General features: G+C 32.2%; 1 protein-coding gene across 4 annotated transcripts in view; it reads left to right on the top strand.

The window, feature by feature from the left end:
- The first annotated feature begins 9,871 nt into the window (after window positions 1-9,871).
- The window catches only part of hgo (homogentisate 1,2-dioxygenase), a 41,098-nt gene continuing 33,925 nt past the window's right edge, over window positions 9,872-17,044 (top strand). For 3 of the 4 annotated variants that reach the window (XR_004978614.2, XR_004978613.2, XM_036372655.2), the window contains exons 1-3: window positions 9,872-10,008; window positions 13,024-13,293; window positions 13,731-13,908. Coding sequence is in view for 2 of the 4 variants with exons in the window: in XM_036372655.2 (XP_036228548.1) it covers window positions 9,994-10,008; window positions 13,024-13,293; window positions 13,731-13,908 (463 nt within the window). In the remaining 2 variants the exon portion in view is untranslated. Of the gene's footprint in view, window positions 10,009-13,009; window positions 13,294-13,730; window positions 13,909-17,044 lie in introns of all 4 variants that reach the window. The other variant, XM_036372656.2, reaches the window with a different exon arrangement.

Raw genomic sequence — 17,044 nt, 5'->3', positions numbered from 1 at the left:
TATGACTTGTAGCAATATTTCAATAATTCTTGATCAATTACAATTTCCTCTTGAAGAATTTTATCTTCAAGCCAAATTAAAATGTGAGCATGAGGTAAGCCTCGTTTCTGCCACTCAATTAAATACAGCCAACAACACATTTGGCCGAAAACTGAATTTAAAATACAATAAAATCAATCAAACATTTCAATTTTTGTTTAAACACTCGTACAGTAATATCGTGACGACGTATTGATTGTTGACCTGGTAGTAGTAAAGATAGGATTTCTTCCCAATTTGGATTACACGTAAATGTTATAAACAAATCTGGACGACCGTAATGACGTTTTTTTTTACATTTTGTTTTACATACTCTTTTATTTGGTCTTCATTTTTGTTGTTTGTTATGTCTTGTAACTTCCCCAATTGTAACATTAAAGGCGAGTCTGAGGGTAGAATCTTAAATTCTATTCTCGACTTTAAGGGATTGCGGTGGTACTGTTTAAATTGTAGATCTATTGAAATCGATCGATTTAAAGTTAATAGGGAGACACGCAATGGCTTTACCGAAATCGGTCGAGATCTTGTCACCCTCACTGAAAAATTTAGGCACTACGAAAAATTGTTCAAATCTTTAAAGTGCCTGAATGATTCTCATGAATCCTCTAAACCTGCTCCTAAGCGTAAACGGCCTTCCGATGAAGTAACACTTAACACGTCTCCTTCAAATGACCTAATAAATCTCTTTTCTCTTTGCCCTCAAGGTGATGCCGTCAACTCCCAAAGCGCTCAATTCCCCAAAAGCTCTACCTAATAGTTATAAGTTCTCACAATTCCAGAGGCTCCCCTTAATGACTTAGTATCATCTGTTAAAAATTTGGCAGTTATTCCATCTAAAAAATCTATATTTATTTCTAGACGTGCCAAAGATACCTTGGTGGATATCCGTAAATTTAACTTCAATTATGATATAAGTGTATCATCGTTTAAAATAGACGATGAAACATTCAAAAAGATCTTAGATAGCTCATTCTGGTTATCTGGGGCCTTTGTACATAAATTTAACCCTAAACTTAGAAATCATACTGAAGAAAGCATTGATAAATTACCAAAAGCAACCACCGGTATAAAAAACTAATTGGTAGACATTCACTAAGCATTTATTGTCAAAATATTGGAGGTCTTAATAGCAAATTAACTGACTTGTACTTAAGCAATCCCAATTTTAATTTCCATATAATTGGATTTACAGAAACGTGGTTCAAACCTCACACTTTTGATAATGAGATTTTAAACAGCAAATTTCAAATATTTTGATGTGATCGACTGAACAGAATCGGAGAAGGTGTTCTATTTGCCGTGCATTTCTCTATCCCATCTGAAGATGTTCTCGTTCCAGGAACTGACTCATTTGAATTTAAAAGTATTAGAGTCTACGTTATGCAGCATACTTATTTAATAAATAGTGCTACCTCGATGGCAAATAATGCAGATTCAATAATCGTTTTATGAGATTTCAATTTACCGTGTGCATCGTGGAAAGCTTTCGATGACTAATGGTACCGATTTGCAATCGGTCATGTGTTAATAAGTTTTTCGAAAAAATGTATGAGTTGGGTCTGAACCAAATTAATTTGATTCCGAATAAATTTGGTAAATGTTTAGATTTAGTATACGTTATACCTCTTCAAAGTGTTCCGCTATTCAGAGTAATCCTCTTGTGCTACCAGAGGATTCGTATCATCCTGCTTTGGAAATATCTCTCGAAATCATGAGCGATAATAATTATCAAACTTCTTGTTTCCGTACTCGGTTCAACTTTGCAAAAGCTAATTTTAAAAAGTTAAATACAGAACTTTCTATATTCTATCTCTCTAATATCATGGCCTAATTATAATGGTGATATTGAATTGAGTGTCTCTCATTTTAATAACATTATTACGAAATTATTTGAAAAGTATGTTCCAATAGTAATTGTTAATAAAAGTAAAAGTAGAAGTCCGTGGTCTTCGAAAAAGTTATATAAATTGAAAAACAGAAAACCTCGAGCCTTTAAACATTTTAAAAAAACCGGTTCACTTGTCGACTATTCTAAATATTCTGTATTGCGTCGACAATATTTTGACCTAAACAAAAAATGTTATAATAATTACTTAAATAAAGTAAAAAATAATGTTGTAAGTAATCCAGAATCGTTTTATGACTTCATCAACTCCAAACGCAGGATTTCCAAATTTCCGTCCGCGATGAAATAGAAATCTATCATTTCAACTGACAATCCAATATGGTTGCAGAATTTTTCAAGTCAAACTACTGTAATAATTCTTCCAAAACTTTTTATTATCAGCACGTGCTGTGTTCGAATACTTTAATTAACGCCCCAATTATTTCTGAAGAAGACGTCCTACTTAAATTAAATAAGTTAAAACCATCTTTTAGTTACGGCCCAGACATGATACCCTCACGCTTCCTAAAAAATAGTGCCAAATATATTTACTTGCCGTTGACAAGGATATTTAAATCCTCTCTGAAACACGGTATATTTCCATCAATATGGAAACAGTCATTTATGATCCCTTTGCTTAAAATTGGATTAAGGTCTAACATTGAAAATTAGAGAGATATCGCAAAACTATCAGTTATACCTAAACTTTTTGAAGCTATCATCGCTGCCCATATATCCTCTTTAATGTCTCCGTTAATTTCCTCATCTCAGCATGGATTTCGTAAAGGGAAATGACTCTAAAAACTTGCTTAAATTTGTAAATCATTCTGAACTTGGATTTTAGGGAACATCCGTATGCTTGGATGTTATATTCACAGACTTTAGCAAAGCTTTTGATAAAGTAAATCTCTCGATTCTCATACATAATCTTGATCTGCTGGGCTTTCAGCAAAAAACATCATAGTCTAGAGCAAGTTTTTTACTATTTTGATTTGAGAGTTAATATGGACCCTAAGCTTAATTTTAGTCTTCATATTGATAGCATCGTCTTGAAAGCAAAAGCTGTCCTCAGTTTTGTTAAACGTTGGTCTAAAGAATTAAGAGATCCGTATATCACTAAAACACTTTACAAATTTGATTAGACCTATATTGGAATATGGCGCTGTTGTATGGAACTTTAGCAACCAAATCCATTCTGACAAGTTAGAGTCTGTTCAAAAACAATTTTTACTTTTTGTCTTAGAGCATTTCCGAAGGGATTCTAGGGTAAGTCTACCTCCATACAGTAGTCGCTTAAAACTTATAAATCTATCTATACTTTTTAGTCCGAAGGGAAATGCTTGGCATAATATTCTTAGTTAAAATCTTAAATGGAAGAGTTTGCAGCTATTTTCTCCTGTCTGAAATTAAATTTAATATCCCGGTTAGCTTTTCGAGGTAGTTTAGACCTCTACTGTTAAAATCCTGTATATCAAATTTTGAACTAAAGGAGCCATTCCGGCGTATATGTCATGATTTTAATTCTCATTCCAGCACATTTGACTTATCTGACTCACTTTTAAAGATCAAAAAGACTATTGTTTTCTCTAAATAAATGAAAATGTAACAATTTATTATATCGTAACTATAAATCTTAGCTGTTGAAATTTTTGTTTCCGTAGCTGAGCAGTTTTAGATCTCAACACTTAAAAAACTCTCAAGCTACGAAATTGTTCAAGTATGTTTGCAACAGACACCTTTCATCAGTGATGATAGGTTTTAAAAAGCTTAACATCATCGGCATAAAATTAAATTTTTGGGTATTTTATTACAGAAGAGATATCGTTAATAAATAACAAAAACCGAATCGGGCCAAGTTGACTACGTTGCGAAATACCTGAAGAGACATTAATTGGATCTGAAGAATTATCATTAAATATCACTAGCTGTGTTCTATTATAAAGATACAAGTAAAAAGATACCCATTGAAGAAATCTTGCCTGAAAGCCAAGAAGATCAAGTTTTTGTACGAGATTCGAAATATTTACTTTCTCGAAAGCTTTGCTAAAGTTAGTGTTTATAACATGCATATTATGTTCCCTTAAAGGAAATGATACATGGTTTACAAATTCAGTTAAATTTGTTAGGGTAGATCTCCTTTTACGAAATCCATGGTGAGAATAAGAAATTAATGAAGAAATCGAAGAAGTTATTTGATCTGCGATGATAGCTTAAAAACGTATGACTAATAGTTTTGCAATACCCCTATAGTTTTCAATGTATGACCTAAATGCACTTCTATTGAAGGGATAAATAACTGTTTTCATATCGAAGGGCATTGTAACAGATTTCTCGATAAGTCGTCTACTTTGTATATACTTATCTTTGTTTCTAATTCCAACAACTTAACGCTTTATTACGCATTATAAGAGCTTACAACTTCTTACTTACAAGTATATCTCAATTGCTTTATACACAGCAACACTCTAACTAGAACTGCCTCTGCTGTTCCGGCAGCCCTACGAATTTCGCTGTCCAGTTGATTGTTAAATAAAAGTCCCAATTTAATGGCTATATACTTATCTTTATTTCTAATTCCAACAACTTAACACTCATTACTCGTTGTTCGAGTTTACAACTTATACTATCTATAGGTTTTCTCATTGAAATCTACTTACTTTTCGCTGGTTCAAATTCAGAGACCTTGGCTTTGTACACTTTATTCATATAAGATAATCTCTAAATTTATTTATTAAACAATACATACAATAACGGAAAACACATAAAAATTAATAAAGTTTCATATACATAAAATCGATCATGTTACCACTTGTATATAAACTGTTCTGAAAGCTGACCAGTAATAAAAATTTTTTTAACACATTTACTAATGTGTAATGAGTTCAAGAAATTTATACTTAAAATACATTTTGGTAGAGTACTTTATTCCTCAATAATCCACTTGTTTTTGTTTAAAAATAGTAGTTTGCGTTTTTATCCTTTAGCGATTTTTTCTTATTTGATATTAGCAATCCAGTCTGGCTAAACAATCTCTCCGACTCTGTAAAATTAAAATTAATAAGAGTGATATTCGTTTATATGCACCGTAGGCAGACTAATTTCTTTAGGTATTGCGAAATTCGATCACAACACAATGTTCACATAATATTGTCGCGAACAGAGTGCTGCCGTGTAAAGAGTAATAAAGTGAACCTCATCATAACGAATGGAATAAGTGGAGGTAAGTTTTCAAGGGGTTTTCAGCGAAAACTGTGTTTTCGTTTGACAGATTTTGTATGGATGAAAACACAAGTTTTCGTGTGAAAACCTCTTTTGTCTATGAAAACACGAATTTTTTGTCGCTGCGAACGTAGTATAAGAAGTTGTAAATTCGGATAATGAGTAGTAATACTATGTTCGCACCGAATTGAAATCCTCTTGAAAACACAATTTGTGGATTGTGGAACCAAAGTCCTTCTGACCGACATTGTGGGTTTTCGATGAGTTTTCATTGACAGTTCACACATCTATTTGTTTACATTTGTTATGTACCCTACAAGAACAGTGACGGTCATCTGATGGGTAATATGACAGTCATAGCTAAAAAAATTTTGTCAGCGCGCAGAACAAAGTTTCTATGATTTTCTTAAGATCCTTTTTTCTTTTTGTTTGTTTGTTTTGTTTTTGCGGAGTCATTGCTGACCATAAATCCGTCATAGCTGAAAATTGTCAGTTATGACTGAAACGCTATTAGAAGTGAAAAATTCTTTTGCGCAGTAGATAATACTTGTATAATTTTTATTTCTTTAATAAATTTCAAACTTTTAATCAAAATTAGTTATAATAATATACTTAAATATATAAAGGAATGCAACAAAAAATAGAATAAAATATGAAAATATAATATACTTAAATATATAAAGGAATGCAACAAAAAATATAATAAAATATGAAAATATAAAAATAAATTTTCACTTGATGCCATCTCCTCCTCGCTCTGCGTACGTCTTTCTCCAATCAGTGGATAGTTCTAAATTTAAAAATGCAAACGTAAATTAACAGTACTGACATATCAAATGTGAGTATATTGGTGAACCCATCAGCAGTTTCTTGTAGCGTACGTTTAAGCCAATTATGGAATGTAAACAAATTGTCAACTGACATTTAGGACTGGCAAAATATGTCTTCTAATAATATCGATTAAACAAGAGCAGGCACCGATTATAATGAGTGAAAGATTTCAAGTGGTTTTCAGCGAAAACTGTGTTTTCGTTTGACAGATTTTATATGGATGAAAACACAAGTTTTCGCGTGAAAACCTCTTTTGTCTATGAAAACACGAATTTTTTGTCGGTGCGAACAAAGTATAAGGCGTTAAATTGTTTGGATTAAAATTAAAGACAAGTGTATAGCCATTAAATTAGGACTTTTATTTAACAATCCAGTGACTGAACTCAAGAGTAAGTTACAAGGTAGACGATTTATAATTTTATTCTCAAAAATTAGGCGTACTTAATAAAATCAAGGTTTCTTTACAAGTTTTATTGGCATTTCAGAACATTAGAAATTCTTACCTAATTGTAAATATTTCCGCAAAATTCCTTCTAACACATCCAACACCTAATTAAAGTGTATAAAATTGTTAAATTTTTATTTTTTTATTTGTACATTTTTTTAAAAATTGTCCGTGCTTATGAATTTGAAACCACGGCGCGCAACCAAGCTAATAATGAAAGGATGATTTTGAGGCGACCAAAGCAAAGCAATTTATTAAATCACCGATGAACTTCCCAACAGCGCTATTAGCGATTTCTGTTAAAGTTATAAAGACTATATCAAATAAATCTTTTTATTAAGAGAAATTTTGTAATTTTATGAAAATTTACATTGCCAAAGGAGATTATCAGCTGTCAAATGCGTTGCATTTTTTTTTCTTCTTGGTGAAGTTATTATTAGTTAAATAAATATAAAAACGTTTAATCCAAAAAAACAAAAACTCATAATAAAGATATGGAAGAAAAAAATGTAGATGTGATCGACTGAACAGATTCGGTGGAGGTGTTCTATTTGCCTGAATCATCTGAAGATGTTTTGTTCCAGGAACCGACTCATTTGAATTTAAATGTATTACAGTCTATGTTAATAGTTGCTTTATTTATTTAACCCTGTCTTATATACCACCACATTTGGACTTATCTGTATATATGCAGCATGCTTCTTTAATAAATAGTGCTACTTCGATTGCAAATAATGCAGATTCAATAATCGTATTAGGAGATTTCAATTTACCGTGTGCTTCGTGGAAAGCTTTCGATGACTATATCGTACCGATTTGCAATCGGTCATGTTTTCATGAGTTGTTCGAAAAAATGGCCGAGTTGGGTCTGAATCAAATTAATTTAATTCCGAATAAATTTGGTAAATGCTTAGATTTAGTATACGTTGATACCTCTTCAAAGTGTTCCGTTATTCAGAGTAATTATCTTGTTCTACCAGAGGACTCATATCATCCTGCTTTGGAAATATCTGTCAAAATCATAAGCAATGTACGTGATAATAATTATCAAACTTCGTGCTTCCGTACTCGGTTCAACTTTGCAAAAGCTAATTTTAAAAAGTTAAATATAGAACTTTCTACAATATCATGGCCTAGTTATAATGCTGATATTGAATTGAGTGTCTCTCATTTTAATAACATTATTACGAAATTATTTGAAAAGTATGTTCCAATAGTAATTGTTAATAAAAGTAAAAGTAGAAGTCCGTGGTTTTCGAAAGAGTTACATAAGTTGAAAAACAAAAAAACTCGAGCTTTTAAAAATTTAAAAAATTTGTCTTCGTAAATAAAATGAATGACAGCATAAACCCAAAATAGAAAAAGTTCGAAAGCGCTTGCCCACAAGAGCAACCAGATCCGTTATTAATTTTTGGAACCGACGACACTAATGCAGAGAATATCAAAAATCAGTAGTTATATTTATATGTAAGTGTTATTTATTTTATCAGTTAATTTTTTCATTTACATTCAGTTCATGAAGTGAAATTCGCGATTATTTGCTTTGTTATTTTTATGAACTTGAAAATACCTCTATAAAGTTTCATTAAGATATATCATATGAACATACGAGTATGTATAATAAAAAGTTAGCCGAAATGACGAAAATCTATATTTGGTGTATGGGGCTAGATTAACGAATTAACTGATTTAAAATATTTTTGGCACCGACCTAGGGTATGCTCATGAAATAATTGCACTCAATTTCATTAAGATATCTGTAACATAGTGAATACGGGCCAGTTTAATAATAAATACCCTTAACTGTGACTGCGGGACTTTTGATTGGTTAGTCAGCCTGATTTTACTGTTATTGAAAACTTTTCCAAGCAGCGAGAAAGCAAAAACCAGAACTAATGTCGAACTTAATTGGTATACATACATACACTAGGCAGAAAAAGTCTGTGTACAAGGTACCAACAAAAATAAATCATTGGAAAAAATAATTTAATGTACTTTTTATAAGAACCAATTTATTTGATGTTCATTTAAGGACATTAAATATGTTGTTTTATGAAAATAAAAGTGATTTAATTTCCGACAATAACATAAAAATAAACAAAGCAAATGTCGACGAATAAAAATTCCATTAGAAAAAGGAGCAAGCAAAGGTATTCTTCCACCAAATTCTTAAAATTTAATAGAAAGTCAGATATCTCCAACGTTTTAAAACTTCCGCTAAAGGTTTTGGCATGTAATAGCTAAGCTCAAAGGCTTTTTTTGAAGGGATGTGAGCCAATTTCTCGTTCAGCACATCCTTCAGCATATCCTTTAAGGTAATTATGCGTTGGTGGATTTTACGTTCCAGTGAATCCTATAGGTGTGTTTTAGGATTCGAATCTGGTAATTCTGGTGGTGTTTGAGGCTCCTTGGGAACGTTGTAGAGAAACCAAAGCTTAACTATGTTTATGCATCACAATTTGTAAACACAATTCTTCCGCTCTTTATTTTTAAGATATTAAGGTATGAATATTTGTCCATGAAGCACTCTTCCATTCGATCCACACCATTACTGGCTATGCACCCCCATATCATTACTTCTTCACCACCGTTCTTCACAGTATGCATCAAGATTTCCTTATCGAGTGCCTTGCTCATTTTTCGCCATAATATCTTTCGGCCTTTGATTTTAAAGACCCAAAACTTGTTTTCATCGGACAAAATAACCTTCTGCCAAAACTCCCGGTGCTTGTTTAAGTGCTCTTTCGCGAAAGCATTATGCACTTGTCTATTGATTGACGATATGAATCTCTTCCTGTGTGCGACTTGACCATTAAACCCTGCTCTTTTTTTTTTAATTTTGCGAATCGTGTCAGTGCAAAGCGATTTCTAAAAGATTTCCTAAAATTTTTTAAAAATAAAAGTAAATTAAAATTGTTTATATTTTCTGTGACATGGTTACGTGTTGCACGCTATGCTAGTAGTTTTGGTCGCCCTGGACGGGCCGAGATATGAAAAAGCCGGTATTTTTGTAAATTTTTATTATCCTTTTAATGGAAGAATGTGTTCTTCCAACAACTCGCCCGATTTCCCTGTATGTTTTTCCTTCTTCCAAAAATTTAATTTTTATTTCCCTTTCAGAGGATTCCTTTGTTTTCTTTTAGGTGATATTCGATGTTCTAAATTTAATAACAAACTGAACTAAGCAAAAATCGTTAAAATTGCTACTTATACGAAAACAAGTAAAACTATAACTTTCCGACACTTTTACTCTTGGTTTTTACGCGAGGAATTCCCATTTTACAACTTGTACGCAGACTTTTTCTGTGCTGCGAATTGACAATTTCTTTGCTTTATATTTTATGGGATTATGCAAAAGACTAGTAATTAAGCACTTAATGAGAAAATTAGTCATAAGTGTGTACGAAGACTTTTTCTGCCGAGTGTATGTGTTATTTACCGGTTTTTCGAGTTGATAATATTATTAGAGAGTGAATAGTATTATTTAGTTATAAGTAGGTGTCATTTTCGTGATAGCTATATTAGTTTTAAACTTTGTCACTATATTTTAGTTTCTAACGGATATATAATAAAAATGAATGATTATGAAGTGAGTACGAAATCTGTGTAAACAATAATTTGGGTAATAAAATGTTATGAATGTTTAGATTTTGTATCAAGTGTGTACGCGGTTTAATTTATTTTTTATTGAGATTGACCCTTTGGAGCTAGCAGCTAGGATTATGTATATTAACTCCATCGTGGAAAAATGGTCTTATGGACCATTGAGAACCTTGCAGACCACATCAATTAATTCCTCTTTTTTTTAATAAAAAAAAAGAGATTACCAACTTCTCAATACTACTGATACTTTAGAGTATGTTGAAATTTCCTCTATATGTGTGTATGGTATATGTGCCGAATAAATTGCAATAAAGGAAGAAGGAACATGGTTCAAGTGCAGTAGAATATTATTACGCATTGATGAAACTAAAGAAGTGAGAATATTTCTAAGTGTCTGCAAAACCTTATTGTAAAAACTTTTGCACAACAAATGTGTATGCCTAACTTAATTTCATTAAGACCTGTAGTCAAACCATTGCAAAGCTGTCTGTATCTGAGCCCACTGCTTGAAAGCGAGTAGGAGGATACTTTTGTTAATGATATAAAGTTTTATATTTCCTTCAAAATTAAAACTAACAAGTTAAGTATTAGAAAATAAAATTTTACTTATGAAAAGAAAAATCAACTAACTAAACACAAAATCTGCTTTGATTTTAAGTCTTAAGTTTTAAAAATGCAAAGAAAAAAAATTGGTTTTTCATTTGTCATTTGAATAACATTAGTAAAACTGGTCTAAAATATGCCAAACAAATAAATGGTATGATTTAAAAAAAAAAACACGCTAATTGTTGAGGAAGTTCAAATGTTTTTTATTTAATGTGAAGTGCAATCGATACAATTAAGTTCTTAATATAACGGCATTCAAATGGCCTACACGACTTCTTCTGCAGGAACGAATTCGATGAACCCAATTTACGAGTACTTTTGCACTAAATCAAGTCGTATGTCCCGAATAGCACGTTCAATATTGACTTCAGAAGCTTGAAGAGAGTCTGGTTTATTGTTAAAGACAAATGACTTCCAATAACTCCATCAGAAGTAGTCTTATGATGTTAAATCACAACTTATTGGAGATTATTCAATGACACAATTCGGTTGTTGCACGTGCTGTGTGGCACGTTGCACTGTCTTGTTGGAACCAGATGTTGTCAAGATCAACTTCCTCTAATTAAGGCCATAAAAAGTTGGTAATCATCGATCTATACCGATCTCCATTGACAGTAACGGTGGCCAATGATTCCACCAGACCAAAAACCACAACAAACTGTTAATATAAGTGAACCTAAGGATTGTTCATGAATAATTCGTGGATTTTCTTCGCACCAGAAACGAATATACATAATTCCAATAATCATTTTATGTTATTACAAATGAAACCCCCAAATTTTTTAAACTAGTATATAATAATTTTATTTTATGCGGTTTTCTTTTATAAAATCGTATCTTTTCTTTAAACGACATTTCTTCTCCCGAAAACCCGTTTAAAGAGAAGATCAAGCGTATATCGGTCTCTGTGTGCTTTTTTCCTGAACTTGCTTGGAAACATGTTCTTGAGTATACTTGAGTAATTTCAAATATATGCAATCATCCAAATTTTCTCCCAGCCCTTATAAAATTTTAAACTTTTGGATTGGTCAAAATGTGTCATATTTTAATGAAATTAAGTGGGCCTGCCTTCATAAATACGTTATAAAGTCATTTAACGCGGAATTTGAGTGAAATCGTACTATGATTTGAGATTCTCGGATTGACATTTTCTTGGCATATACTCTATATAAAGAACAGCCCCTTGACTTGGCTTGAGTTTATATCAGATGTTTCTCATTATTTTAAGAATTTTTATAAAAATATTTCGAACACGAAGAAAAATATAGCAATGACTCTGAGTGTGTCGATAACCTAAATTAAATATACAAGTATATGCATAAGGAACCAAATCTAATTGTAATCCATTGACGTTTTCGTCGCATAATGTTTATTGAATTGTACGCAACATATTTATTAAAAAAGATTTTGTCAACACCGAAGATATTTAACCGCCTTTGTTCTTTAAAAATTACGAGGGTTAAAAATATGTTCGGTTACAAACGAGTTCCTTCCCCTTATTTGTTTCTTGTATGTTTTTGAATTTTTGGACATATCTTTTATGCATATATTTAGTTGCCCTAGCTAAACTTATGTATGTGTAATGAGGCGAGGCAATTAATTATTGCCTTTAGAGCGAATTACAAGGGGCGTTCCAAAGTAAACAGTAAAAAAGTAAACTCTGGTTCCGCCATCTATATGGCGACTTCATCGACTTCAAGTTAAAATTTCATTACATTTCATCCATTGGAAATGAAGTTATCGCGCCAACATTAAATTTTGTTTTAAAATTGGTAAAACTTTTACCGAAACGTTTCAATTGATGAAAGAAGTTTATGGCAATTGCCTATCCCGTAGCAGAGTGCACGAGTGGTTTCAACGTTTTCAAAGTAGTCGTGAGGACATAAATGAGAAATGAGCCGAAACCAAAAAAAATCGCGTCTGGAGAAGTCAAAAGTGAAGACAATGCTGATTTGTTTTTATGATTCAAGGGTATTGTCTACAAAGAATTTGTAATTTTCATTTTAACAATCAACCACTCCCCGTATTCACCTGATATGGCACCGTGCGACTTCTACCTTTTCGGAAAAATGCATTTGCCGATGAAAGGAAAGCGTTATGCAGACGTGGAGGCCATTCAAAAGGCTTGCACCGGCATACTGGCGGCAATAGCGGGCAACAAGCTAAACACTCGTTTGACATGCTTTTGGTATTAAAGCAGAAGGAGACTATTTTGAATAAAATTAATTGATTTTGCCGATAAAACTATTTGTTCTGTCTTTTTTTTTTAAGTCCTGTTTATTTTGGAACACACCTTGTATATTGTAGTAACATGTTCAACATATTATTAAAGTACAAAGACTATATGAATTTATTTTAAACCGTATTTTCATATTTCGAAGATTTTTTTTTCTAGTACATGACTGGCTTTGGATCTTACTTTTCGTCAGAAGATAAAAGATGCCCTGGCTCCCTACCGTCAAATCAAAACTCTCCACAGAACTGTCCTTATGGTTTATATGCGGAACAAATATCAGGAACAGCTTTTACAGCTCCCCGTAAAGAAAATTTAAGATCGTGGTTGTACAGAATACGTCCTAGTGTATTGCACGAGCCGTTTAAGCCTTTTAGCGGTAACACGGGATTAAATAACAATTGGAATGAACAACATCCAAATCCTAATCAAGTAAGAAAACTTACAACAATAAACTGTTTAAAGTATTCACGTTTCATTAGTTTGAAATTACACAGGTTAGATTACAAAAAAAATCTAGAACCAAAGTGCTCATTTATCGACCTCGATTTAGAAGTGCCGTTCTATTAGAAAATAGTTTTTGATTAGGGAGAATAAAGGTTCATCATAAGAATATCTGATATCTCGAAATCCGGCCACCCGCTTTAAAAAGATTTTTGAAGTCATTTGAAGTCAATTAAATCATGATTCGTTTTAGTTACTTATAAAAATTTTATACTAGGTTCTGTAATGTAAGGCATATATTTTAATAGTACATTTTCAAGTTATTAGAAATTTATATGATGGACTTATCAAAGAAAGTAGTTTTGAGGATCTTGAGTCTAAGTAACTCAGGAATTTGATTATTAAAAAGTATGTACGTATTCCAGATGCGTTGGAAACCTTTTGATATACCGTTGAATGACGTAAATTTTGTCGAAGGTTTACACACGATATGTGGTTCAGGGAATGTACATAGCCATCATGGCATTGCAATACATATCTACAGCTGCACTACTTCCATGGAGAAAATCGCTTTTTATAATAGCGATGGTGATTTTTTGATTGGTAAGTAGAATTTTGTCAGTGAATGCCTGCCGTTAATTATGTACTTCGGAAGATATTACATTGACGATATGTATCAATATCCATTTTTAATAGGCTTTGTATGAATAACAATCAAATTACCAAATAACAGAAAGTATGGGCCAGGAGATATCATATATGCATCTAAAGTTTTTCGTGAAAATTTCCGTGTTTTATATACAGATGTGTAACGAAAATCTTATCATTACGTTGAATACAATATCATATGTTTAGTACGTGTGCGTCGCTGTAGCGATAATTAAACCCTGGATAGGGTATATTAAGTTTGTCACGAAGTTTTTGAGACCTTGAAGGAAACGTCGGAGACCTTATAAAATACAAATATTCACATATATGTCCTCAGCGCGATTTAGCCCTGACCGTCTATCTATATATACGCGAATTAGTCCTTCAGTCTTTGAGCTATCCATCTGAAGTTTTGCATACGACGTTATCTCCCCTATCAATAAACTGTTTAAGGCATGTTAAGAATTTAAAACAAATTAAGTGGTTATATGTGAATGATAATGGTTCCAATTCAGTCGACTCTGATGGCGGATGTATTAATTTTAAGTTTTGATCTGTAACTGTTAAAGCGCTTATTTCATTTGAATCAAACAATTACCCTTCAAATCGGTCTCTAAATTTTAAATACTGTATAAAAGCTGTCCGCTTCGGAATCAATTTAGCAAAATTTGTATAAGTTGATTATGCACGAAGATTTTATTCCACACATAACAAGAAAAAACTTCTTAACTGCAATACAAATCAAATCTACCAAATATCCTTAATTCAGATTGTATATTATAGGTACTTTGGTGTGCTTCGATTAGTGAACGACCCAAGCAACGTATACCGTATCAGCAGACAAACCTATCTTATGAGAGCGCAATGTGATAAAAACTTTTCACATTTTTACATTATAATATATTATTAATTTCGTGCAAAACTTTTACGGACTTTAATCGGTTTTCATGACGATTGCATATTGCTTTCAGCCTATGTAACGGCTGTCAATTTACATAAATTTTGACAAGCATTGTAGTTTGTGTGATCAACTTGAAGCCACGTTCTAAATCGGGTAACTGTAGCCTCATATTTGTAAGTATTTATCCGAAAGATTTATAAAATAATCAAGTATAGTCCAGTCATTTAAGCTTAAATTAGGTAAGAATCTCGGAATTCAGATACCCAGCTATAAGTCTGTAAATACTTGTATATTGACACCCTAAAAGTTGTCCCAAAACCTACATATGGTAGGGTGTACGCAACTATTAAATTTCAAGGTCAAAGGTCACAAAAATCGTTTTTTTGCGTTTTTTTTGTAAATATCTCATTTCCTATGGGTTTTTTGCTTTTGGTATTTATTATCAATATTGTAGAATACAAAATTCTCTACAAATTTTGTTTAAAAATTTTTTTCATACGGTGAACCGTTTTCGAGATAGAGGGCTTAGAGCGCGCGGTCACAGCATCACTTCAGGTCAACCGGTGCCTCCGATCAAAAACGCGCCATATATAGTTGATGAACTATCGATAAATCAATGATTATAAATATTTGTCAATTTTTATTAACTATTATATTATATTTTATCATTTTCTTCATGCCTTAAATCTTTATCTATTCAATAATACTGATCACCGTTTCCTAAAATTAAAAAATAATGAAGGGAAAAACTTAAATCTTACTATAATTATATTCCCATTAACACTAATGACATTTTAATTAGAAAATAATTAAGTGCATCTTCTTTAAAATCTGTAAATTTGTAAATAATAGGACAAGATATTGATTTACTCATCATTTTAATTGGGCGTACACTGTCTTACGAACAAGAAATTTTCTTTAAAAAAGTTGGGAAAGGCAATGTAAAAACGGAGATATACTCGACTAAAAGTTTTGATAATTATCCTCAATCCAAAACACATATTTTATTTCTGCACGCATTAAGTGGATGTGACACAACTTCTGCGCTTTTAAAAGGAAAAAAAAACATTTTTAAAAGTTTTTGAGAAACTGACCAATTTGGATGAACTAGCTGCAGCATTTGAGGAAGAAAATTGTTCGGCCCAGAGATTATTAGAGAGTGGAACTCAAACTTTATTGGCAGTCTATAATGCTTCGAAATCTGTGAAAAGTCTCGATCATCTTCGTTATATGCATTACGTCAAGTCTACAAAACTTAATAAACCGTGCAGCTTTCAAATATTCCACCAACAAGTGCAGCTGCTCATCAACATTTCGAACGTGTATATTATCAAGTTCAAACTTGGTTAGGGCATGATTTGGAACCCCAGGTATGGGGTTGGGCAATGCGAAACGATTTTCTGGAGCCTATCATGACAATTTTACCACCTGCTCCAGAACATTTGCGTAATACAATTTTCTGCAACTGCAAGAGTGGTTGTGGTTCGCGATGCGGATGCAGGAAAGCGGGCTTGCAATGCTCTTTAGCTTGTTGCCAATGTAATGGGCAAGCTTGTCTCAATGCTCTACCATATCAGAGCGACATTAACGAAGATGGAACTTTTGACCCCGAAATCATGGATGAACTTGAAACAAATGTCGTTGAAGACGATAATGAAGACCAGTTTGAAATTTACCAGCAGCCGGAAGATGGAAGAAGATGAAGAGGAAGAAGATGATTGAAATTATAAATTGTAGTTTTTGTACCCTTTATTCCATTTTTTTACTTTTAATAAAAATAAATGTATTGAATGATATTTTTTAATATATTTTTTATATTTCTGTTTTTATCATGTAAGAAGTTATTAATATTAATAAGGTTTAAATTCAAATATAATTCCTATATTTTCATTAACAATTCTGCAATTTCATGGGCAGGTAAGTGTTGTTAAATAAATTAATACTGAATAAAAAGTGGATAGGTTAGGAAAAAAGGATAAAATATAATATAATAGTTAATAAAAATTGACAAATATTTATAATCATTGATTTATCGATAATTCATCAACTATATATGGCGCGTTTTTGATCGGAGGCACCGGTTGACCTGAAGTGATGCTGTCACCGCGCGCTCTAAGCCCTCTATCTCGAAAACGGTTCACCGTATGAAAAAAATTTTTAAACAAAATTTGTAGAGAATTTTGTATTCTA

Source organism: Bactrocera oleae, chromosome 3 (genome assembly GCF_042242935.1).
Source record: "Bactrocera oleae isolate idBacOlea1 chromosome 3, idBacOlea1, whole genome shotgun sequence".
NCBI classification, from domain to species: Eukaryota; Metazoa; Arthropoda; class Insecta; order Diptera; family Tephritidae; genus Bactrocera; species Bactrocera oleae.
Note: the sequence above shows the minus strand (reverse complement) of the source record. Positions and strands in the feature narration are given on the sequence as shown.